Here is a 24,569-nt window from a genome sequence, read left to right as displayed (position 1 = left end):
GGATGCTTTGCACTGCCGTTAATTGAGAGCATGCCATAAAGCAGTCCAATTTGACCTCACACAGACAATCTATTGTGTTCAATTGTTAGGTAAAGATTGGTGTATTCACACTCCCAAGTGCACTATACAAACCACCATGAACAGGCGAAGACCGCTAGCTGGGCATTTACTTTTGACACGTTTTGTCATATCTGTGATGCCATGCATCTGTTCTGGGGTTCAATCAGAGTCAATGGATAGGTATCAAAATACATTGGATACTGTTCTGAATTGAGAAGCTAGTACTGATATTACATGAATAACTCCCGCTCTTGTGGCAGGAAGTATGTTGCCATTGGTGGATAAAAATCACTTCAGCAGCCACACGCAATTCTAATGGCCACAGTTGTCTATCGTCGAGTATCATTGTGAAGGTAAACCGCCTGTGCTGAAGACCAATTGTATACCTCAGTGGGACCAATACGTCTTGCTTCAAGTAAACTTACAACCATACCGGTTTTCATGATGAACACAAATTATGCCAAAGCTTCCGTACCAGCTGCACTTCTATCTGAAGCTACGGTGGAACTGTCCTAAGCTATGGGAAATCCAGGACCTGAGGTGAGTTTCAAAATCCATTGGCGATAATTGTTAATGTAAAGAACCCGTTTCAAGTACAGGGTTGCATACTGTGTCTCAACTTCTCCATAACTCACACACGTAATAGGAATGAATAAACTAAATGGAACTAAAATATATAGCTATAATCTGTACCTAAAACATGTAGGACCAGCGTCAGCTCTTAGAACTGAAGGACATTTGAGAAAAATGCTGTGACTGAGGCCACACCCCACTCACATGCACACATAATCAAAACTGTTTTAAGTGTAGCACTGTAAAGCTACATTTCCTGTTTTAAGGAGTAAAATTGAAGTAACCATTCATGCCTATTTTCTTGGTGAACACAAATGTACCCAAGGCTGCTGTCCCAGCAGCACTTCTTTCAGAAGCAACAGAAGAACTGGCCAAAGCCATGGGGAAAAATGGCAGAGTTAACTTTGAAACGTGTAGAGAAACGACATTATAATACAACATTGCAGTGTTATACTCACAATTATCATATTAAATTACTAATATGTAATTCTATGGTTATATTGTTGTTTTGTCTTCTGCAGTTCTTTGTTGTTCCCATCGTGCCAGATCAGCTGATGACATTCGGGCGAAAGACCGCCCCCTGTGCATACTGCTCCCTCCACAGTATTGGAGCTATAAGTGAGGAACAGAACCTGCAGTACTCCACACTATTCTGTGGACTGCTCAACAAACACCTTGGAATATCCCCCCTGTACAAAACCAACACACCCACTCTACAGAAGTCAGCCTCTCGCTCACTCTCTCTCTTGCACACGCACATACATTGACCCAAACTGATCCATCTCTCTGTTTCAGGATCTACATTAACTTCTGTGAAATGGTGGTACAAAACCTGGCCCTGGACAACACAATGTTCAAAGTTTTCATTGAGGCTTATCATGCCAAGAAGTGAAAGAAGAACCGAAGACGTCTGGTCAATGAATGACATAGCAAAACTGCACACAAATGACCTTTGTTTAATGTTACAATAAATAGTAGAACTTCTATCTGAAGCTACAGAAGAACTGTCCAAGGCTACGGAAGTACCAGCTAAGGTGAGTTTGAGAATCTCTATTTCAATCCTATATTGAGAATCTAGAAGGTCTTCGCTACAGTAAAGGCCTGTTTTATACTGTCTTAGTTCTCTGTCTCTCATAGGTCTTCAGCATAGGTAGTTCATTGAAATATTGACTTTGTTGGAGCTCATGAACTAGAGGGAATGAACTTTCATGGAACAATTTAGATAATAGGTCATCTATTGATTATAGATGCTGCATCCAATAAAAAGGGTGTAGCTATTTGTTTTATTGCCCTACGTTGTGCGTCAACACGGGTTGATAATGATAATTTTAGAACAAAGACATAATATATGATAGATATAGTGACAAGTCAACCATTATTTCTGCGAACAGTTTTGCGCAATCACATAAGGATGATGATCCTCTTGACGGCATGTGCTTGGGGGACGCCCATTTCTACAATTCATCTTCTTAAAATGTGATGTTAAACCTAACCCTAAAAACACAGCTAAATGTATGGCTAACCCTAACCTTAAACAAAGACCAAAGCTAATTGTTGTTTTCATACATTTTTACGATATAGCCGTTTGTAATTTGTGGCTGTGGTAACTAGTGGAAACCAATGTAAACACTAGCTAGCTGCTACTTTGAATACAGACAACAAATATTACACCATTTGTGGCACTGGGATGAGAGATTGAACGTTTCCGGCTAGCAGATTGACAACGGCAAGTAATAAAATCATTTTTCTTCGAGACAAATTAAGACGCTATCGTTATACCCCTGTGTTATAGCTAAGTAGCTAGCTAGCCAAGTTAGTTCAGCATTAGCTAATGCTAGCAAGGCAAGCTGGACAAAATTCACAATGTGAGGCACTGGTATGAGAGATTGAACGTTTCCGACTAGCCGATTGACAACGTTTGGCAAGTAATAAGATTATTTTTCTTCGAGTCAAATTAAGATGCTATCGTTATACCCCTGTGTTATAGCTATGTAGCTAGCTAGCTAAATTAGTTCAACATTAGCTAATGCTAGCAAGGCAAGCTGGACAGAATTCTGCTATCTAGCTAGTTAAGTACCTAACGTCAGTATCTCTGGTAGTACTGTTGGTCTACATGAAAGAGTAATAACTAACAATTACACCAATAATTTCCGAAATATCTAGCTAGCTATTACTAATGGCTAAGCATTTTGCTGGCTATTCGTCGCTGATATTCCCTGTTTCACTGACAAGATGACAGTCCACACTGCATGGTCACCCTTATAGTCATGTATTTGACAGTTTGTCCCTGTTTCCAGGTGTACTCCCTGGGTACTGGTGTAATCTGGAAGCTACGTGCCAGTTTCCCAGCTTGTTGAACTCACTGGGAGGCAAGGCAACTGTGAAGTTTGGAAGGGAAGTGGGGTTTATTTTCCAGTGTTGAGCTGATGCTGTTGCAGCTATGTCAGAAGCCATCCTCACCTTCCAGTACCAACTCAGTGGCGTTATGGAAACAGTCCTCAAAACCGCCATGCATGAGATCACTCGGCTGGTGAAGGAAGGCTTCCTGGAGGAGGTGACACGGAGCAAGCAGGAAGCGGACGTCTTGAGGAAGAAGCTGCAGCAGTGGGAGCAGAAATGGAGGGACAGAGAGGAGGAGAGGAAGAGGAGGGAAGTTGAAGAGAAAGAGCAAAGAAAGAAGAGGGAAGCGAGAGAGCAGATGGGGATGTGTGTGAGTTGCAGTTGTGCTGGAGACACTGAGAAAGGAGAGGCTCTGTCAGGTAAGTGAGGAGAGATGCATGCACACACACACACACCCCTGATATAGGATCTCTGACTTTGTTCTGTTCCATCCTCAGGAGCAGAGGAGGGTTGTGTTATCAAACAGGAGGAGATGTTCCAGTCAGAGGGACCCAACACTCTCCCAGAGAGAGAGGGTCCACAGGAAACGAACATGTCCAGCTCTTCCTGTGTCTCTGAAAGGATGGAAGAGAGGGAAGCCCATGTGGTCCACATCAAACAGGAGCCCGATGACTGGGGGGATCTAGTATCCCAGATGGTCACATCCACAGATACTACCATAATGAGCCTGAGTCGTCTGCAGAGATTGAGCTCCCATGCTGGGGCATGGACCAGTGAGCCTCAACCTCCACTTCCAGCACCATGGGCCAGAGAGCCTCTACCTCCAGCACCATGGGCCAGGGAGCCACCACCGCTACCTCCAGAACCAACACCATGGACCAGGGAGAAGCAGCACCTACTCCCAGGGTCAGGTATACCCACCCAGGCAACAGAGTGTGCTGTGGGAGCCCTGGAGTCCAGTCCCTATGGTCTCAGCAACAACACAACGGCACAGCTGGGGGTCAAACCCTACAGCTGCCCACACTGTGAAAAGAGCTTCCCTCAGCTCCGAAACCTGAAAGACCACCAGAAGTACCACCACACAGGGAAAAAGGCCTTCACCTGCTCCCAGTGCGGTAAGGGCTTTGTGTACATGTGCCACCTCAGGGTACACATGCAGTGCCACACAGGGGAGAGGCCGTTCAGCTGCTCTCAGTGTGGTAAGAGCTTTGTCTACCTGTGCAACCTGAAGTCCCACCAGCAGTATCACACAGGAGAGAAACCGTACAGCTGCTCTCAATGTGGGAAGAGCTTCAGCCTTCAGAGTGGCTTGAAGAAACACAGGGTCATTCACTCAGCAGAGAGGCCTTACCACTGCACGAACTGTGGGAATAGATTCTATTCTAGAGCAGACCTGAAAAGACATGAACAGATTCATGCAGCAAGGTAGAACTTTGAGATGAAGCTGGTTGATTTAGTAAATCTGAGTGAAAAAAATAACAGCACACGTGTACTATGTTCAATGTATTTGTAGTTGCTGATGCATTTCATGTTGAAAGGAATAAAACCCTTAATGAAGAAATGATTCTCATCCTTAAATGATTTGTCAAACGGTGTCATTAACTGTTACATACAAAAACAGCGGTCCCGTGTGGCTCAGTTGGTAGAGCATGGTGTTTGCAACGCCAGGGTTGTGGGTTCGATTCCCACTGGGGGCCAGTACGAAAAAATATATATATGTATGAAATGTATGCATTCACTACTGTAAGTCGCTCTGGATAAGAACGTCTGCTAAATGACTAAAATGTAAATATATTAAAAGTAAAGTAGCCATATCTGATCCAGAACGGCCCATAGATATCATACTCAGGCAAATAAATAGACTTGGTACAGCGCTTCAGACAGTTGTCTCAAAGAATATGTTGAATTCCAAAGATTCTTGACAAGATTTCAACAAAGATTTAGGAGTTCTGCGCAATTGCATTGGCAGTATGATCACCTCGATGCCACAGATCAGGGGGGTGGAGCCGCAGGACCTCTCCTCAGCTAGGTAGCTGTTAGCTTATTATGTTAGCTAGTACCTGGCTTTGTTACTACAGGCAATGAGAGATTTGACGTTTGTAACTAGCTTATTTGTTGACGCACAACAACAACCAACGTCTAGGAAGTGGTAATAATATTTTAGATTTGAGTCAAATGGTTGGAAAGTTGTTACTACACTGTTGTTCATATACAGTCATTGGTTATTAAGTTAGCTTAGCTAAGCAGCTAGCAAGCTTGAGAAATGCGTTATTTGGTACGCATAATCACAGGCAAAAAGGGATGTATGGGTTCATGAATTTGTTAGTTACACGCATGTTGCTGGGCTAAATCATTGGTAAGTGACCTTCCTATTACTGGCAAGATATTTGGGGTATATCAAGACCACATTTGGTGTATTTGACAGCTTGCCCTTGTTTCCTGGAGGAAGATTCCTGTCTCTGGGCAGTGGTGTGATCTGGAGGAGGCTAAATCCAAGTCTTTCCAGTATAGTGACCCAAACTGGGAAACAAGGGTAGGAAGCTCAGCCAAAGAAGACTGTCTCTGTACTCTGGGACTGGTACCAATAAAGGAAGTGGGATTGATTTGCCAGTGTTGAGTTGATGTTGTTGCAGCTATGTCAGAGGCCATCCTCAACTTCCAGTACCACCTCAGTGGCATCATGGAAACAGTCCTCAAAACCGCCATGCATGAAATCACTCTATTGGTGAAGGATGGCTTCCTGGAGGAAGTGACACGGAGCAAACAGGAAGTGGATGTCCTGAAGGAGAGGCTACAGAGATGGAGGGACAGAGAGGAGGAGAGGAAGGGGATGTGTGTGAGATGTGGTTGTGCTGGAGACACTAAGGAGAAAGTAGAGGCTTTGTCAGGTGAGTGTTTTTTCACCGCTGAATTTCCCCTCTGGGATTGATTAGGTATTCATCTGTCTAATTACCATGGTTATACCATGTTGATAGTTTAGACAGAGGTAACAGAGCTGTAACCTGTATAGTCTGACACACACATCATGTATACTATCACTGGTTCTGGTATTTCCTCAGCAGCAGAGGGTTATGGTATTAAACAAGAGGAGATTCTCCAGTCAGAGGGGCTCATTGCTCTAAGGGAGGCCCATGAGATCCATGTCAAAGAGGAGGCCGATGCACAGGGAGACTGGGGGGATATGGTAACCCTGACAATCCCATACACCGATGCCCCCCATAGTGACCATGGTTTGTCTGCACCATGGGCCAGTGAGCCCCAGCCTCTATCAACACCATGGACCAGTGAGGAGCAGCCTTCACACCCAGGGTCAGTAATACCAGTCCAGGGGATAGAGAGCTCTATGGGGTCCCCTGAGTCCATGTGCCACCTGAGAATCGATATGCAGTGCCACACGAGGGAGAGGCCGTACAGCTGCTCTCAGTGTGGGAAGAGCTTCAGCCATCAGAGCGTCTTGAAGAGACACAGGGCCTATCACACCGGAGAGAGGCCTTACCAGTGCACGGACTGTGGGAAAAGATTTATCGCTAGAGCGGACCTGAAAAAACATGAACAAATCCATTCAAGGTAACATTGGACAACATGTTTTGGAGTACTTGTGTACCAGGGAGAATTAGTGTGCTTGCTAGTTAGCAAAGGTTAACTCGCACTGTTCCTGTTTTTTATATTTTCCAGGGGCATCTGTACCATTTCCAAGGCAAAACTGACGAAGGGAGTCCAAGATAATGAAGATTACGCCGCGCCAGTTCATGTTACATCAAGAACTGGAAGGATTATTCCACTGGCATTATTAGTGAGTTTGAAATGAGCTGAAACTTCTTACACTTCGGCCAGGGTTTGTTGTAAAGCAAAGTAGCTAGCTATACTCTTAGGTTTGTTAGCCTCTCCAATCTCCACTTGGTCAGTTATCTTACTGTGTATTTATTTATTCCTAATAGGCATCAGTAAGACAGGCCCATAAGCAGCTTGGGGAGGAGCTGAAATGGAGATTCGGCCCAAATGACTGGTATGCACTTTATTAACAAGGCTGTAGTGATACTGCTCTTTGAAAAGCTGCTTGATTTCTTTGTTTGATTTATACTTACAGGGATATTTCACACAAATTACAAAATGACATTGGTTTCCTTACCCTGTAAGCAGTCTATGGACAAGGTATGACGGCAATACATGCTTGGGTTTAGTTTCCCTGGCACTGCTTCCCATGCTAAAACGTTAGCATGTGGAACAGTTCCAGGGAAACTTAACCAAAGCATGGATTGCTGTCATACCTTGTCCATAGACTGCTTACAGGGTAAGGATGTCATTTTGTGTTTTGGGTGAACTATCCCTTTAAATATTCCATTAGTTGTTTTCAGTTGGTTGCACCATTGCAGACATGGGTTCAAATTCTATTTGAAACTTTGCTTATCCTGCCTTGAGTGTCAAGTGGGTGGGGTTTGCACTTTTGGGATGTTTTGATTTCAATAAGTATAGTCAAGTTTATTACATGATCATCACACTCGTCTTTCTTTCAATAATCATAACATTATGGTTTTTCAGCTTCAGGTCCCCTCACAACGAGGAGGTGACCAAAGCAGTGATGCAGATTGTAAAGGATGGAGGCAAAAACTGGGGTCCCGACAGCCTCATCAGAAGTGAGTCTTAGCTTTAGTAGCTACCGTATAGTATACATTTACAGAATGTAACAATGTAAAGAATCCATATCTCTTCAAAAATATATTGTTAGTATGTTATGTCGTCTCCTGCTGCAGCAGCCTTCCATGTATTTCATGATTTGAAACTGAATTAATTGAATATTACATTCTGTTTAAAATATCAATTTAATTCAATATTCAAATTCAATAATTACACTGAACAAAAAAATATACGAAACAATTTAATATTTTACTGAGTTACAGTTCAAATAAGGAAATCAGTCAATTGAAATAAATTCATTAGACCCTCATCTATGGATCTCACATGACTGGGGTGTAGCCATGGGTGGGCCTGGGAGGGCATAGGCCCACCTACTTGGCAGGGGAGCCTGGCCCAACCAATCAGAATTACTTTTTCCCCACAAAAGGGCTTTATTACAGACAGAAATACTCCTTAGCACCCCCCCTCAGACGATCCCACAGGTGAAAAAGCCAAATGTTGAGGTCCTGGGCTGGCGTGGTTACGCGTGGTCTGTCGTTGTGAGGCTGGTTGGACGTATTGCCAAATTCTCTAAAACGACGTTGGAGGCCGCTTATGGTAGAGAAATGAACGTACAATTCTCTGGCAACAGCTCTGGTAGACATTCCTGCAGTCAGCATGCCAATAACACGCTCTATGAAAACTTGAGACTTCTGTGGCATTGTGTTGTGTGACAAAACTGCACATTTTAAAGTGGCCTTTTTGTTGTCTCCAGCGCAAGGTGCACCTGTGTAATGATCATGCTGTTTAATCAGCTTCAGGTGGATGGATTGTATTGGCAAAGGAGAAATTGTCACGGGCGTCGTAAGGATTGGACCAAAATGCAGCGGGAATGTGTATACTCATCTTCTTTTTTATTGGCAGAAAGAAGGCAAAACAAAACACACACATACAAAAACAACGACGACAAACAGTCCTGTAAGGCATACAGCTATACACGAACCAACTACCCACAAATCGCATAGAAAAACACCCCTACTAAATAGGACCTTCAATTAGAGGCAACGAGGAACAGCTGCCTCCAATTGAAGGTCAAAACAATAAACTAGACATAGAAATAGAAAAACTAGAAAATAGAACATAGAAATACAAAACATAGAACACAACCCAAAAACCACGACAACACAAAACAAACACACCCTTGCCACGTCCTGACCAAACTACTATTACAAATAACCTCTTTTACTGGTCAGGATGTGACAGAAATGCTCACTAACAGGGATATAAACATTTTTAAGAAATGCGCTTTTTGTTAGTATGGAATATTTCTGGTATTTTCTTTATTTCAGCTCAACAAACACTTTACATGTTGCGTTTATATTTCTGTTCAGTGTATATTCAGTTTCAATATGGTATATTTGGAAACTTGATACACAGACAATGATTGCAATCTATCATTTCAAGTTTATCAAAGTTTAATATGTTCAACTCGGACGCATCCAAGTTCAGTTCTTTTTAAATTCAGATTCAAAATCAAGAGACAACATCCTGGTTCTTTGCAAGGCAGGAAAATATAGAATTAAACGCTCACTGTGGTTTCTGAAGTCAATGTGGCATGTTGAATTTATTTTCTTCCTATGAATTTGGCTCTAGCATTTGAACCGTTTTGGCCTTAATTTAAACTACTATGACCCCATTCCTGAAAGTTAAGACTGAAATATGGATGTGCTTTCTGTTCCCATCTATGATGATCACAGGCCACGTTAGAAGCGAGTGCCACAAAAACCACAATTTGGTCCACATAAAAATACAGTTGAATTGCCCTGTCATAGCCCGTCTAAGGATAGCTGTTCCATTCCCTATTTAATCTTGCTCTTGTGACTGACTGGGTTCGAACTAGATCTCCTTCATGTCACAAGACTGTTAGCCCACTTATCTAAAGCCTATAGGGATAAGTTCAGGAAGTTGATGTAAAGGACGACATGTTGCTTAACGAGTACCGCTTCCACCCCGATTCAACTCATACGAGACTCAAACTCAGGACTTCTGCCTCACAAGCACACGTGACTGCCTTCCTGAAGTGTTCCAACCCACCATGCTATTGTAGAGGTACTGAGTCATCGGATGCCACCTTTCCAACGAGTCAGTTTGTCAAATTTCTTCCCCGCTAGAACTGCCCCGGTCAACTCAAGTGCTGTTATTGTGAAATGGAAACATCTAGGAGAAACAACGGCTAGGCCGTGAAGTGGTAGACCACACAAGCTCACAGATCGGGGCCGCCGAGTGCTGAAGAGCGTAACGCTTAAATATTGTCTGGCCTCAGTTGCAACACTCATTACCGAGTTCCAAACTGCCTCTGGATGCAAGGTCAGCACAAAAACTGTTTGTTGGAGCTTCAAGAAATGGGTTTCCATGGCTGACCAGCCGCATACAAGCCTAACATCACCATGCGCAATGCTAAGCGTCGGCTGGAGTGGTGTAAAGCTTGCCGCCAGTGGAAACGCATTCTCTGGGGTGATCACGTTTCACCATCTGACAGTCCAACGGACAAATCTGGGTTTGGCGGATGCCAGAACACCACCTGCCCGACTGCATAGTGCCAACTGTAAAGTTTGGTGGAGGAGGAATAATGGTCTGGAGCTGTTTTTCATAGTTCTAGTGAAGGGAAATCTTAACGCTACAGCATACAATGACATTCTAGACGATTCTGTGCTTCTAACTTTGTGGCAACAGTTTGGGGAAGGCCCTTTCCTGTTTCAGCATGACAATGTCCCCGTGCAGAAAGCGAGGTCCATACAGAAATGGTTTGTCGAAATCAGTGTGGAAGAACTTGACTAGCCTGCACAGAGCTCTGACCTCAACTCCATCAAACACCTTTGGGATGAATTGGAACGCTGACTGCAAAGTGTTCCAACATCTAGTGGAAAGCTTTCCCAGAAGAGTGGAGGCTGTTACAGCAGCAAAGGGGGACTAACTCCATATTAATGCCCATGATTTTGGAATGAGATGTTCGACGAGCAGATGTCCACATATATTTGGTCATGTAGTGTATTTCCAAAACGATTTGAGCGCTCGAGCCAAATTCATAGGACGGAAATAAATTCAACATGCCACATTGGTTTCAGAAACCGCCAGAAGCTTCCGTTTACCACAGTGAGTGTTTAATTCTTTCTGTTCTCCTCTGCTTTTCCTGGCTGGCAAAGTACCAGGATGTTGTCTCTGGTTTGAATCTGAATTAAAGAACTGAATTTGAAAACTGAATCTGAATGCATCCTTTAAGTTGAATATATGAAACGTTGAAATGATAGTACCATATTGAAACAAATATAAATATTGAATTTGAATATTGAATTAAGTTGAAATTGAATTTGAAAACTGAACGCAATATTCACTCAATTCAGTTTCAAATCAGGAGGAAATACAAGTTCAATTTATGAATGCAATTATTGAATTTGTGCATTACAAATACAATTTATGTTGGCACTGAAATCGCTCCATACATACAACAACTTATCAAGTTGTATCACATCCACAGTATTTTAATATAATCATTGTTCCTTTCCATAGAGGCATGCAACAGGGCTTATGAGTATTGGAAGGCTCAAGGGAAGATTGAGCTGGAGGGCAGTGTGGAGGTCATCAAGAAGAAGAAAATCCTCACCAGCAGGCGAAGCAGGGTATGTTATCATTAACACACTACTCAGACATAAGAACATGTTATTGTGCATCTAACTTGTGGAATTTTTCATGTAGGATATTATTCACGTTGAAAGCTTATATATACACAATATCTGTACGCACAATTTCACCAATAACTTATGTATTGCTAGTCTGAGTACCAGTTTCTTTAGCGAACTGTTGCCAGAAGCTCAGTTAGTCACTAACGCTCTAGTTAACATAAAAACAGCCTAACCAGCTCTGCCAGGGCGAGTCAAATGGTCAGAGTGCGATGTTCTCTCATTTGTGTCTGGAAGTAGCTAGCAAACTTTAGCCAGTTAGCTTGGGTGCTTGAATGCCATTGTGAGGTCAGGTCCCTCGGATCAACCCTACTCCTCGGCGAGAGCGTCCGGTGTGCGCTCTAAATGCTCCAAGATGTAAACATTCAGAATTTAGGAACAGACAATCTGATAACGCTCTGAATTTACAAATGACCCAGAGCACACTCTGACACACTTGAGGCAATCTATGAACGCACCCTAAATATGTGCTGGAGTTGCTCATTGATGGTTGTAAATAACGTTAAAGGAAAAAGCCACTCATTCCTTTAATCTACAGTGTTAAATAACACTTATGTTAACAATATTTTTTCTGAACAAATGTTTCATTTTGGCGCAATAATAAGGTTGGTAGCAACATGGAAAATCGTTTCAGCTCAAGTCAACTACAAAATCCACAATGCAATGCCCTCTATGGGCTGGCTTGCTAGCAAAACGTACCTTCACACAATAATACCAAAGACAATATCAGCATGTGACATAGCTAGCTGTAAAATCACCTAAACAAACTGCACTATCAATTTAGAAGTCTACCATCGCACCATGTTCAACCTGCAGATCGATGTGCCTCACAGAGTGGAGTCTAACATTTGCAACGGTGTATATTATTTTGAGGAGATGGGAAACGTTGCCCATGCTACGTCAATGGCCGATTCTGGGACAAGGAGCGCACTCCTTCGAGGAGTGAATGGGAATCTATTGTGCGCTAGCTCCAAAACCCAACATTAGCACGAATTTCCTCAGTAAGAATTACAACATTACAAATCGTTTCCGAGATTTGAGATAATTAACTTGCTATCTGTAGTACCATATAGTTTTTGATTCGTGACATTACGTACTTTCGAGGAAAATAGGCACGTTTCTCGACATATATACTGACTTTGAAAAGGGGTTGATTGACGCAGCATGACAACTTCAACGTGATTGGTCTGCTGGATGGGGAGTTATACATTCCTTCATTCATTGGATTCCCATCTACTTTCTATAATATTTCTGACAATGGCACCATGCAATGCACCCTGGACTAAAGAGGCAGACAAATATGAAACATGTGGTAGACCCTCTTAAATTACACATTTCTCTAGGAATTAATATTGCAAAAATATGATCAATGCCCTATTCGAGAGAAGACATAATCCCGAGTTATGACCGGTGCATGCGGAGGAGTATTTCTGTCAGTAATAAAGCACTTTTGTGGGGGAAAAACTAATTCTGATTGGCTAGACCTGGCTCCACAGTGGGTCGGCCTGGCTCCCAATGGCTGCGCCCCTACCCAGTCATGTAAAATCCATAGATTAGGGCCTAATTTATTTATTTCAATTGACTGACTTCCTTATATGAACTGTAACTCAGCAAAATCATTTAAATTGTTGCGTTTATATTTTTGTTCAGTATAGTTTGAGAATTTAGAGTGAGCTAGCAAACTGGTTTCATCTGGACAAATAACCGTTGCTTCTCAACCGGATACCAAAGTGTTCTTTAAAGAAAAAAAGCTTTAGTTCCAATATGTGTATAATCGTTGTGATTGGAGGATAGCTGTGAGGATTTGATCCTGACTCGAGCACCCTATGTTCTTTTAGAGCTCATAAATGATAGAATGTTCATATTTGAAGACGGCGGAAAGGCCAGGCTCTTTGGCACATGACATGGAGTACAGGGAGTGGATTATCTAAAGAGACTGGTACCCAGGCTAATGTATTGCTGCTTATTCAAGTCCTTTCTCTGTAAAATTTCAGCTCTTCCAGAAGAGAGTAAAGGTGGGAGGAGAGCTCCTCGCCCCAGAAGATCTGGACTTCCTGGTTGGAGCAGACCCCAACTTCATGTCGGACGAGGAAAGTGATGCTGAAGACAAGTTCACCTATCATGTGCTCCCTCCCAGGTGGCGTTGCTCGAGGTTGACCCAGATCGTCCGACTCTGTCAGATAACCTTAGATGACAATCGCCTTAAGGGCGTCGAGCCAAAGTCGGCTCGCTCCAGAAAATTACAGGGGGGTAGATTTACCTCCCGCCATCCCCCAAAAGGAGAGGCTAAACAAGTGTATGTGAATAAAAATGATAAATGAACTGAATTGTTGTCATTATTTCTTAAATGGGTTAAGTGAATGGTCAAACGCACTATGAATCAAGACTTCTTACTGAAATTTCCTTCCGTTCATTTTTTAAGTGGAGAGTCTCTAGATTTAAGTTGCCTCTAACCAGTGATTTAGGATAAACTAAACCTAACCCCATCCTGAGCAGTGATTATAGGAAGTGGAAAGCAAAATTGACCCTAGATCTGTGTCACAGAGGTAAAGGGCTGTCCATTTTTGGTTGTGCCAGAGGTAGGACCAATTTAGCAGGAATAATGGTTTAATTCAGGCCACAATGTTGATACCTGCCATTGAACAGTTCTGGTGTTATGAGACTGATGGTTTCTTGACACAGATGATTTGTTTACATAACAGGTTAGGGAAATGGTTAGGCGTAGATACAACGCTACAGTTGTCAACAACCATTGTACCCGGCGAACAAGCCACAGACCAATGGCGAGCATCAACGGGTGTCAACTTGATATCAAGAAACGCCTTTATCAGAAAACGCCCCTAATTGCGGTCTGCCAACGCAACATCGAAATTCTTAGGTAAAATCGCGATGATAGGTCGCCAACGCGAGGAGGTCCACATGGAAAAATGGTGGCTATTCGAGTAGAGTTTGCATTACAGCGGACAGTTCAACAACAGTAAACATTGTTATTGCATTCTACATACGTTGAAGATATACACAACGACAAATTCAACGGAGTCCGTTGTTTTAGGGACCGTTGTTTTTGCAGGTTTGTGTTTTCCGTTATAGTCATCAATGTGACATTCTTCGCTGACATGTTTACTTTTAGCGCGCGGATCCTCCTCTATCTGCATATTCCAGCATGTTGTATTCAACTTGCTCGTCTGTAAGCAATGCATAAAGCTTTGTGAATGATGGCAACCTTATAAACAGTATACCATGCAAGTATAGACGTATTTTATCCAGTTAACTAGATAGCTAGCTATTGTGACATGGCATCTTACATCGTTTATGCTAGTTAGCCCACAATGTCTTCATGAATGTTACATAAAAGTATTTGAAGTTTGTAGCTAGATGACAAAAACATCCCATTACTAGCACCTGCTGCAAGACCGCTTTGATCACTAGTCAACTATTACACAGCATCTGTCTTTTTAGTTTGAAACAGCTTTATCTACCGACTTTATTGTGTTAAATAAACACCCCAAATACTTCACCTTACCTTGGATACATTACAGCGGTGGTCTACTGTATGTAACTAACTATACCACCTTGCCTGTGGCCTTGACATGATTCTTCTTTATTGACAGTTGAGCTTCCAGCTGGTGCAGCTGGGTGACTTCACACAGACCTGAGTCAGGTGGAGGCAGAGCCACTTAAACCAGAAATGTCGGAGAAGGTGCAGAAGGCCTTCAGGGTGCAGCTGTCCTCTGTCATGGACTCCCTGCTCACAGCTGCCGTGTGTGAGATCGCCAAGATCTTTGAGGGCAGTCTAAATGAGCAGCAGGAGGAGTTGACACAGAAAGGAGACGAGATCTCTGCATTGATGGAGAAGCTGAAGCAGGCAGAGAGGAGGTTGAAGGAGGGAGCAAAAGGAGGAGAGGACCCGGACAATACCTCTGGACAAACAGTCTCTTCCGTGACGGCAATTTCTGAGACGGAAGGTAAGTTGATAATGCATAGACAAATAGCAACATCATTTCAGGGATTGTGGACTGTGTAGATATGCATGTTTTCTCTCCCAGTTGGTGTCAGCTGAGCTCTATTATGTTTCTCGTTAAATTTGTATCGTTGGGTTTCTATGCAGTACCCGATTGGTGCGAGCCTCTTCAGTCAGAAGATTCCTTAATTCCGCCCTCAAAGATCAAAAAGGAAAATGACTGGTCGTGTGTGGACCTGCGACCACTGAGTGTGTCTCTATGGCGCATCCCTAACATCAAAATAGAGGTCAGTGACCGGTCCGGTGTAGGAAACCTGAATAAATAAACAGACGGTCATTATGCACACCCGAATGTAGCCAATGGGCTGAACAAAATAAGTGGCTTCTGTTTAGAATTAGGTTAAATGTCTGCTTTATTCGTACTTTGGTGGTGTATTTGGTTGCGATCAGAGACATGAAATTCTTATCATATTCATTATGAGTGTGTTTTAGCAGGCTGAAGATTTTGATAACCACCTGCTGACGGCCCTAGCCAGGAGTCCTCCACGAAAAGGTAAGAGTAAATCATCCTTGGCCCTCGTAATTGTAATTCAGCTCCTGGTGCAGGACATCACTGACTCCACGCTTTTTGCTCCTATTTTGCAGGGTTGGCTGCGGAGTGGTTGTTAAACAGACAGTTAAGAGACTTGCCTGAACTGAGTGCGACCGGGTCAGGGTACAGTCATGTTTCAGTGGGACGCGGTCGGGGCCAGGGGCTGAGGAAGACCCATGGTCGTCTGCTGAGCATGTTCGAACAAGAAAACCCTGAACCCCAGAGCAACCCGGAACCCCAGAGCAACCCGGAACCCCAGAGCAACCCGGAACCCCAGAGCAACCCGGAACCCCAGAGCAACGACCTATCAAACAAGTATGTCTTAAGTCACCACACAAGACAAGGAAAAGATAGTGACTTACAAAACAAACACAGCGAGGGGAGTCAAGGGAAAATGAGTGACGTAGTGAAGAAGGTAGGAAGGAGAAGAAAGCATTTCAAAATGGAACCTGATGCGGACGGACAAGCGGTAATCAGTGGAACTGACAAGAGTTTCAGCTGCAAATACTGTGGGAAGGGCTTTGGCCGTGCGTTTGGTCTTTCTGTGCACATGAGGTCTCATAAAAAGGTGAAAATCAAGGGAACATACAAATGTCCTAAGTGTCCCAAAAAGTTTCAGTACCCAAGTGCTCTTAGTGGGCACACACGGGACAGCCACGAGAAGGGGAAACCTTGCTCCAGCGTCAAAGAAATTTCAGACTCAGTCAAGTACGAAGTGAAACCCCTCTCCCCCAGCAGAGCCAAGCCTACTTCCTGCGACAACAAACCTCTCTCTGCCAGCAAGGCTAAACCTCTCTCCCCGAAAGACAAACCCGTGTCCCCAATCAATAACGCTGGCACGCCCAAAGAAAGCGGCACACATCCAAAAGTGTATTCTTGTTACGTTTGCCATAAGAAATACACTTCTGCACATTCCCTGCGGGACCATGGGCGTATTCACACAGGTGAGAGGCCATACCCTTGTAACCAGTGTGGGCAGAGGTTCCGTGTAAAGCAGTTCCTGATATTACACTTGCGTAAAGCCCATGCGGACGTGTACGGGGGTGAGGAGAGCAGCGGAGACCTCTCCTGGACTGCACCAGTGGAGGAACCCATGTCAAACAGTGCAGAGCAGCAACCTGCCATCAAGTCAAAAGGCGAAGATGATCTACGAGCAAACGGCAAACGGAAGCAAATGACAGAAACAGACGGCCTGTTCCAATGCACAGTGTGTAAAATGCTGCTAAATTCACAGATGAGCCTCGTTCAACACATCCGCATCCATACAGGTGAGAAACCACTGAGCTGCGAAGTGTGGCAAAACATTCCGCTGCCATCCCGTCTTGATCAGCCACTGGAGGTCCGCCCACCCGGGGAAGAAGTACTGGTGTGTGAAGCAATTAGAGACGATGGCAGAACTTAATAGACATTTGCTACAAGTTCACCAGTTCAAGAAACAGATCCCGCTGTCTTCGCTGTAGCAGGACTTTCCACAACACTAATTACCTTAGGATCCACTAAGAAACTGTCCATGCCCGAGTCCACATGGCTCCGCCCAGTCAAATTGGAGTATTCAGTAGGGCTGGGGGTCAACTCCAATTACATTCAGGAGATACATTTGTTACTTCTATTTGCAGTTAAATTTGGGATTTGAAAAGTGCTGTTCATTTTCAACAAAGGTTTTTGTAATCATTGACTGATGAAAAAGGAATTGACCCCAAACCTAGTGCCCCCGCGAACTAACATGATGCTGAGAGAGGATGAAGAAAGAGAACTCAACTTGATATGGTGATCAGTCAGTTGTCTTGTGGGTAACTTAGCAGGTTCTCAGCTGATCACTTTTATCTTTTTTTTATGTCAGTGCCAGACTGGTTTATGATTTTGATTTTAAAAGTCTTGGCATGGTATTTGTTTTTGTTCCATGTAAATGTGTCTATTGATTTATATTCTGTATTATGACAAATGTAACATTAATTGTACTGTATATTCCCCCTGTTAAGAAAATCACAGGGCAGAGAAGACCCATGTTTCTATCTCTTCTGATAATATGTTTGCTCCAACTGCTTTTTTAAAAACAGAAATAAAATCATTTTTTAATAAGGCATACTCCAATTACAGTTTTCAATGATTACCAAGATTCTTAGTGACCTTTTTATGAATTACAATGATTTTACTTTTTTTTTAATTTACTTTATTTAACTAGGCAAGTCAGTTAAGAACAAATTATTTTCCATCTACTTGCCACTCTCAACAGTTCTTCTGCCAAGTTCTCTGAGGTGTGTCTGTCGCTAAACTCAAAGCAGTCCAGAAGACGGCTAGAAAAATCTTCAATGAAGTGACATGTAACCGACATGTAAGAAGTGGTTACCCTTGATGTCCAGCAGTCAGTGGTAAGGCAAACTGCAGTAGCTTTTTGGACTCTTTCCCACACTGAAGCCTGTGTGCTCTCGTACAGTTGTGGAATAAGAGCCGACTCGTTCGCAACCGAACCATCAATAGGACAGTCTGTTCCCACACTCTCTATTGGTTACACGGACGTTTGGACTCCCATCCTATTCTAACCACCGCTCGCTGGCTTTGTATTCATTGTTACCTGATGAAATTGCTGTATAATATGATCTTGTTGCCATCTAATGCACATTCAAATGTCATAAATCAACACTGCAGAGGTCTCCCTGTCCTCTGTCGTGCCTTGATTGTATTACTGTTGATGATATCTGGAAATGTGCATGTTCACCCTGGCCCATCTACTGTAGCTAGCCCCAACTCTGACTTGTGCTCAGTTATCTGTTTCACTGATTTCTGCTCTTGTAAAAGCCTGGGTTTTCTGCACGTTAACACTAGAAGCTTATTACCTAAAATGGATCAATTGAAAGTGTGAGTTCACAGCTTCAATCCAGATGTGTTGGTCATTACTGAGACGTGGTTAAGGAAGAGTGTTTTGAATACTGATGTTAAACCTTCTGGTTATAACCTTTTACGCAAGACAGATCTTTCAAAGGTGGGGGAGTGGCAGTCTTTACCAAGGATCACCTTCAGTGCTCGTTTGTCTCCACAAAGTCTGTCCCCAAACAATTTGATTTGCTGGTTTAAGCATTAAACTTTCAAATAGCTCTTCGTTGACTGTTGCTGGGTGCTATCGTCCTCCATCGGCACCGGCCTGTACCCTACCTGCCCTAAGCTCTCTCCTGGCCCCTTACCCTTAAGTCTGAATTTGTCCTGCTAGTTGACCTAAAATGGGACATGCGTAAACCACCTGGCCAAGTCCTAAAGCAATGGGACTCCCTAAATCTTTCTCCGATTATTACCAATCCCACAAGGTATGACTCCAAACCCCCAGAAAAGGCTACTCTCCTTGATGTTATCCTCACAAATAATCCTGATAGGTATCAGTCTGGTGTTTTCTGTAATGACCTTAGTGATCACTGTTTTACAGCTTGTGTTCGTAATGGCTGCTCAATGAAATTACCTGTCCTGATTTGTCATAGACATGTGCTAAAAACACTTTCATGAGCAAGCCTTCCCTCTTGACCTGGCCTCTGTAAATTGATACAGAATCAGCTTGATCCCATCTGTCGAAGACGTTTGAACCTTGTTTTTGATATTTTCAGTAGTATTGTTAACATGCCCCCATAAAGAAAATTTTAATTAAAACATGTTCAGCCCCTGGTTCGACCGGGATCTTGCAGAGTTACTCCACCTTAAGAATTGCATTTGGCGAAATGCTCAGCACACGCATACTCAGGCTGACTGGCTCTCGTTCAGGCAAATGAGAAATAAGTGCACTCAGGCTATCCGGAAGGCCAAAGTTAGTTACTTTAAGCAGTTCTCTCTCTGTGGGTCTAAATGTTGAAGCGGTTTCTTGAATCAAAGGATGCCATCGTCTCTACCCTGGCCATTGTCAATGCACCTGTTGATGCTCTGACCCAAGAGGAATGGGAGGTGGTGGAGGAGGTGTGCAGAGTCCTGGAACCCTTTGAGCAGGTCACTGGAGATCAGTGGAGAGAGGTACAGTAAGCAGTTATTACGACATCATTATTTAATCCAGTATTATATATGTATATGAGCAGTAGATGAGAATGTAGTATCAGTAGACAAAACACGAACCTGAACTAATAAGTTACTGTTCTCTCTTTTCAGCTATGTGACAGCCTAAAAAATTATACTCCTGTGTAAGGGTCTGCAGCGAATCACAGCTAGCCTCCAGAGAGAAGCAAATGTAACCATAGGACATGTGACACAGTTGACGGACACCATATGTTCATCAATGGACAGAAAGTTCCATAGAATGGAATATAATCACATACTATCAGAAACTGCTGCACTTGACCCCAGGTTTTAGAAGTTAGCCTTCAGTGATGCTAGAGCGACTGATGGGGCTCTTAAAAGAATAACCTCAGCAGCAGGGAGGGATAGCCCCAGCAGTCAGCTGGCTCAGGCACTAGGGCAACAGAAAGAAGAGGGATCAGATGGAGCAGAAGCACCAGCAGTAGTGCCACAAATGTCTGCTGTTTGACGAGAGAGAAACGGGATGCAGCACGAAGGAATCCCTCAGTAGATGCCATAATGGAGGTCCAATCCTATTTGGAGGTGGAAGAACAAGGCCTCTGTCTACCCACGGCTTACTAAAGTCATGACAGGGAGACTGCATAGTGGCCACATCCATTCCCTCTAAGAGGGTCTTCTCGAAAATGGGACAAATAATTACTGAGAGAAGAAACCGCATCAGCCCCTCAAAAGTGAGGCAGCTTGCATTTCTGAATGCAAATCTACCATAAAAGCAAAATATGGTCAGCATTGCTGTGTGCTGCTGGTTATAACATGGCAGTAAAGAAGAGAGATAAAAGAGGGACAAGTTTAATGTTTTAAGTGGGATGCTGCAGTTTTGCACATTGTTATTTATTTTTCTTTGATATGGTGCAATATTCCATTATGTTGTTCAGATTGTATTTGTTTTGAATTGTTACATTTATATGCACTTTGTTTATATACATTAAAAAGTTATACTTTAAATGCACATGTGTAATAGCATCCTTCTTTTTTTACATTTATTTCAATTTGTGGGATGCTGCAGTTCTGCAAATTGTTATTTTTTTTGATATGGTGCAATATTCTATTATGCTGTTCAGATTGTATTCGTTTTGAATGGTTAGATTTATACGTACTTTGTTTATATACATTAAAAAGTTATACTTTTATCATTTTTAATAGCATTATTTTTCATAACAAACCAATGCAATTTTTAAATACATTGTGGTTAAGGTAGAGTATGATTTCATTTAATCATTTAATTAGATTTGTTTTAACACCAATCATAGTCAAACTATCGCACACTGTTTGACTTGAAAAAAATACAAAACATATTTTTTTTAAAGAGCCGTTTGGGAGCCAAAAGAGCCGTCTCTTTTTGGTGAGCTGATCCGAACGAGCCGGCTCACTGAACAGAGCCAGGATGCCCATCACTAATCCCACTGTTGGGTAAACAAGAAGGTTTGTGATTGCACAAACATTGACAGTAAAAACCTCAATAACAAATATGAAATGTTCCCCGTTTGCTTGGTCATTAATTATTATTTCAAGCCATTGGATCTTCAGGTTGATGTGTCGTTTCTGTTTTGTCAATGTGCAGTATAGCTCCATACTCTGGTCACCGTTGGTTCCACTGCTATCCATCTCCCATCACCCGTTTAGTGAACTACGAGAAACTGAAGTCACGCTATCGCGAGACTGAGAATCAACATGGCTTGCTTCCATAGATTTCGCTAGCCATTTTAATCAATAGAAAAATTCTAAATTCTGCAAATTTGAGTTGTCTACTCAAATTCCAAATGACTCGGCTACTACAGCAAGTACTGTAGCTACATGCAGAAGTTGCTCTTATAGGTTTCTTGCATCTCTGTTAACGAGCTAGCTAGATAACGTTAGCTGAGCCTGCCATCCAGAGCTAACCTTGTTTAGCCATCCAACGTTAGCTTGAGTCGCCTGGTTGCAGTCTTCATAGTGCTTGTTTTGTGGTAAGTGTCATCTTTTATTATTAGCATGTAGACTGGATGCTAGTGGTCTAGCTATCTAACGAGAAGAGGTTCTGGACGGGTGTTGGCTATGTAGCTAACGTTGGCTAGGTAGTTATGCTTCAGACTGGCTCAGAACAAGATTATTGTGGTGGAGAGGAGACAGACGCAGGTCGACTCCCACATCACTGTATGTCAGAGGGTCAAATCTTTCTAAAATACTGCTGCGTCTTCTACCTTAGTGACCTCCTCCTCTTAACCACGCACCTGGGTAGCACACCCCACCTGATTGACAGCACAGAAGTCCTCCTCTCCTTGAGTCTCGGTGTAACCATCCGCCCTATCTATCTACCCCTGGTTCTTCCTGAGCAGGGGGTAAGGGACACCACTATCGCCACGATGCTGGACTCTGTGAGGAATGCTTTCCACGCCCAGCTAGCCACCGTCATGGACTCTCTTCTGGCGGCGGCGGTGTGTGAGATAGCCAAGATCTTCGAGAGCAGTCTGTGTGAGCAGCAGGAAGAGCTGATGCAGAGAGGAGAGGAGATCACAGCCCTGAGGGGGAGGCTGGAGCGGGCAGAGAGGAGGCTGAAGAAGGAAGGAGATGGAGGAGATGGCCTACTGGATGTGATAGAAGGACCAGCAAGGAAAATAGGAGGAGAAGACAGCCCAAGGCAGCAGTCTGAACCTAGAGCTGGTAAGAGAATCAGATGTGTCTCTTGTAATGATTTTAGGAACATTTATTTTGAAACTAACATTAAACTACTGTCTGTCCTACTCCGTCTGTGTAGGTTCAAGCTGGGAGTCAGATGCCGCCTCTGAGACCCCCCCACTGGTCCAAGACAGGGGGTGTAAGGAGCCCCCCAGGATGAAAAAGGAGGAGACAGAGCTGGAGGGGACTTCCATCAAAGAAGAGGTCAGTCACAGTCATTCTAATGATAAGAATGTCTGTCTTTCAGTCTTGTTACTGAGATAGTCATGTTGAGTTGTTTTTTCAAAGATTAACTAATTCAAATGCTTTTAACACTGCAATGATGCTAGCCCCCACATTAACTTTTTTATTTTCTTCCTTCAGCTTAAACATTGCCCTCTTCCACAGTTTGGGGAGTCCCACCCTGCCCCTGTGGAGGGGAAGGGGCCAGGGGGGAGCTGTGTTGCTGGGGGCCAGAGGCTGGGAGACCCCCTGTCTGATACACCAGGGACCAAGGCAAAGTGTAAGGACTTTTAACCTTTAACCAATTAATCTGCACATTTGTGCTTTAGATCAAGTGAACCTCTGTTGCATTGGGCTTATGTCTGCAAACGTGGAGTAATTATAGATGTAATTATTGTGGAGTTGTTGGTTTGTATGTTTTGTCTTCCATTCTTGATGTTTCTTTAAATATCTCTGTTCCTATCTCTTGCTAGTATCCCATTGGGAGGGAGACCATAGACCTCTTCAGAGCCAGAGCTCCACTTCCTTCTTTCAAGAACCCCGGGTTGGACATTTTTCCCCCAGACCTGACCACAGGTCTCCTGGGCTTGACCCCTGGGCGAGTGGGGTTCCTCTAGACCTTCAGGATCCTAGCTTCCTGGACCAGAGCCCAGACCAGGTACTAGAGCAGAGAGAGCCCCGACAGTCACAGGACCAAACCAACCAATCCCAGAGAGGCCAGAGACCAAGAGACGACAGAGGGAGGGGCCTAGTTCATCAGAACCGCTGGTCATTGGCTTCCAAGGACCCAATCAGACCACACCCCAACACACACGCTCACAAACATGCACACGGTCACGCACACACACTTGGCGGGGCAAGACCCTACACCTGCCCGTACTGCGGCAAGAGCTTCAGCTACCCATCCCACCAACGCAGGCATCTGCTGCGCCACACAGGTGTGAGGATGTACCCCTGCTTGGTATGCGACAAGAGCTTCCTGACTCCGTCAGAGCTCACAGTGCACACCCGCGTCCACACAGGGGAGAGGCCATTTGGCTGCACCCAGTGTGGGAAGCGTTTTGCTCGCAGCGGGAACCTCCGGGCCCACCAGCGAGATGTCCACCTGGGGAAGAGACCCTTCGTCTGCCAGGAGTGTGGCAAGCGGTTCGCCCACAGGGGCAACCTGAGGGTGCACCACCAGAGGGTACACCCGGGCCTGCCATACCATGAGGATGAGTATGACCAGGATGGCATCGCTCTCCCCTCTACTGGGTAAAGGGTCAGGATAACAGGGTCAAATTCAGTAGGCGTTAATGGGAGAATATATTTTAAGATGGAAAATGAGTGTTCCTATTTAGCATTTTTGTCTTACGTGAATTAAGCCTGCCCTGTAACTCTCTTTGCATTTTGAACGAATGTCCCGTAGGAATGACTTTACCTGTCGAGAGACAATGTTGAAGAGACAGGAAATTGAGAGGCAGAGAAAGAAAAGCAGCACTCCCTACAAAGAGGAATAGGGGGTATTTCTAAGTGTTACATCATTTCAAAGGATGGCTTACCTGAAGTTGTTTTTATACTGAGAGGAACGGTGCTTCGTTTTCCTTTAACCCTTTAGTTACTGTACATGGTTGTGTATGTTAGCAACAGTGATACAAGTACACGCTGATTATGTATCGTATGATATAACGTTCCCTATTTTGTCTCAGTGCTGTTCATCCTCCGTGTACTGTTCATATAAAGTAATTAACCATAATAAAACATGGTGTATTTATGGTCAATCTTAAAA

At 43.6% G+C, this 24,569-nt stretch overlaps 4 protein-coding genes across 11 annotated transcripts; all 4 read left to right on the top strand.

The window, feature by feature from the left end:
- Positions 1–1,440: 1,440 nt before the first annotated feature.
- LOC115173995 (zinc finger protein 629) lies at positions 1,441–4,534 on the top strand. Of its 2 annotated transcripts, none has more exons than XM_029732580.1 (3): positions 1,441–1,667; positions 2,931–3,392; positions 3,471–4,534. In XM_029732580.1, exons 2-3 carry the CDS (start codon positions 3,074–3,076, stop codon positions 4,400–4,402), a joined length of 1,251 nt encoding a protein of 416 aa, XP_029588440.1. In that variant the 5' UTR covers positions 1,441–1,667; positions 2,931–3,073; the 3' UTR covers positions 4,403–4,534. The 2 variants fall into 2 exon arrangements, with proteins under 2 accessions (XP_029588440.1, XP_029588431.1); XM_029732571.1 differs by lacking the exon at positions 1,441–1,667 and adding an exon at positions 2,187–2,359.
- Positions 4,535–4,965: 431 nt separating this feature from the next.
- Positions 4,966–13,651, top strand: LOC115173979 (uncharacterized). 4 transcript variants are annotated; one of them, XM_029732550.1, is made up of 8 exons: positions 4,966–5,329; positions 5,423–5,861; positions 6,033–6,540; positions 6,649–6,766; positions 6,912–6,979; positions 7,513–7,607; positions 11,155–11,264; positions 13,319–13,651. In XM_029732550.1, the coding sequence occupies exons 2-8, from the start codon at positions 5,609–5,611 to the stop codon at positions 13,643–13,645; spliced, it is 1,479 nt and encodes a 492-aa protein (XP_029588410.1). In that variant the 5' UTR covers positions 4,966–5,329; positions 5,423–5,608; the 3' UTR covers positions 13,646–13,651. The 4 variants fall into 4 exon arrangements, with proteins under 4 accessions (XP_029588410.1, XP_029588400.1, XP_029588420.1 ...); XM_029732540.1 differs by having other exon boundaries at positions 5,419–5,861; XM_029732560.1 differs by having other exon boundaries at positions 4,966–5,861; positions 6,036–6,540.
- Positions 13,652–14,142: 491 nt separating this feature from the next.
- LOC115173969 (zinc finger protein 436) lies at positions 14,143–17,962 on the top strand. Of its 2 annotated transcripts, none has more exons than XM_029732517.1 (5): positions 14,143–14,394; positions 14,936–15,289; positions 15,433–15,572; positions 15,781–15,838; positions 15,931–17,962. In XM_029732517.1, the coding sequence occupies exons 2-5, from the start codon at positions 15,013–15,015 to the stop codon at positions 17,277–17,279; spliced, it is 1,824 nt and encodes a 607-aa protein (XP_029588377.1). In that variant the 5' UTR covers positions 14,143–14,394; positions 14,936–15,012; the 3' UTR covers positions 17,280–17,962. The 2 variants fall into 2 exon arrangements, with proteins under 2 accessions (XP_029588377.1, XP_029588368.1); XM_029732508.1 differs by having other exon boundaries at positions 15,778–15,838.
- Positions 17,963–21,569: 3,607 nt separating this feature from the next.
- Positions 21,570–24,569, top strand: LOC115173952 (zinc finger protein 500). Of its 3 annotated transcripts, none has more exons than XM_029732487.1 (5): positions 21,570–21,870; positions 22,240–22,564; positions 22,659–22,783; positions 22,943–23,081; positions 23,275–24,569. In XM_029732487.1, exons 2-5 carry the CDS (start codon positions 22,267–22,269, stop codon positions 24,057–24,059), a joined length of 1,347 nt encoding a protein of 448 aa, XP_029588347.1. In that variant the 5' UTR covers positions 21,570–21,870; positions 22,240–22,266; the 3' UTR covers positions 24,060–24,569. The 3 variants fall into 3 exon arrangements, with proteins under 3 accessions (XP_029588347.1, XP_029588355.1, XP_029588340.1); XM_029732495.1 differs by having other exon boundaries at positions 22,110–22,564; positions 22,967–23,081; XM_029732480.1 differs by having other exon boundaries at positions 22,110–22,564.

This window comes from Salmo trutta, chromosome 3 (genome assembly GCF_901001165.1).
Source record: "Salmo trutta chromosome 3, fSalTru1.1, whole genome shotgun sequence".
NCBI classification, from domain to species: Eukaryota; Metazoa; Chordata; class Actinopteri; order Salmoniformes; family Salmonidae; genus Salmo; species Salmo trutta.
Note: the sequence above shows the minus strand (reverse complement) of the source record. Positions and strands in the feature narration are given on the sequence as shown.

Excerpts from the sequence above, each read along its gene's own strand:
- LOC115173995 (XM_029732580.1), top strand. The coding sequence starts at position 3,074 with ATGTCAGAAGCCATCCTCACCTTCCAGTACCAACTCAGTGGCGTTATG. Across the intron at positions 3,393-3,470 it reads GAAAGGAGAGGCTCTGTCAG|GAGCAGAGGAGGGTTGTGTT; the intron begins GTAAGTGAGGAG and ends TTCCATCCTCAG.
- LOC115173979 (XM_029732550.1), top strand. The coding sequence starts at position 5,609 with ATGTCAGAGGCCATCCTCAACTTCCAGTACCACCTCAGTGGCATCATG. Across the intron at positions 6,767-6,911 it reads TTATTCCACTGGCATTATTA|GCATCAGTAAGACAGGCCCA; the intron begins GTGAGTTTGAAA and ends TATTCCTAATAG. Across the intron at positions 6,980-7,512 it reads AGATTCGGCCCAAATGACTG|CTTCAGGTCCCCTCACAACG; the intron begins GTATGCACTTTA and ends ATGGTTTTTCAG.
- LOC115173969 (XM_029732508.1), top strand. The coding sequence starts at position 15,013 with ATGTCGGAGAAGGTGCAGAAGGCCTTCAGGGTGCAGCTGTCCTCTGTC. Across the intron at positions 15,290-15,432 it reads GGCAATTTCTGAGACGGAAG|TACCCGATTGGTGCGAGCCT; the intron begins GTAAGTTGATAA and ends GTTTCTATGCAG. Across the intron at positions 15,839-15,930 it reads CAGGAGTCCTCCACGAAAAG|GGTTGGCTGCGGAGTGGTTG; the intron begins GTAAGAGTAAAT and ends CCTATTTTGCAG.
- LOC115173952 (XM_029732487.1), top strand. The coding sequence starts at position 22,267 with ATGCTGGACTCTGTGAGGAATGCTTTCCACGCCCAGCTAGCCACCGTC. Across the intron at positions 22,784-22,942 it reads GGACTTCCATCAAAGAAGAG|CTTAAACATTGCCCTCTTCC; the intron begins GTCAGTCACAGT and ends TTCTTCCTTCAG. Across the intron at positions 23,082-23,274 it reads ACCAGGGACCAAGGCAAAGT|TATCCCATTGGGAGGGAGAC; the intron begins GTAAGGACTTTT and ends ATCTCTTGCTAG.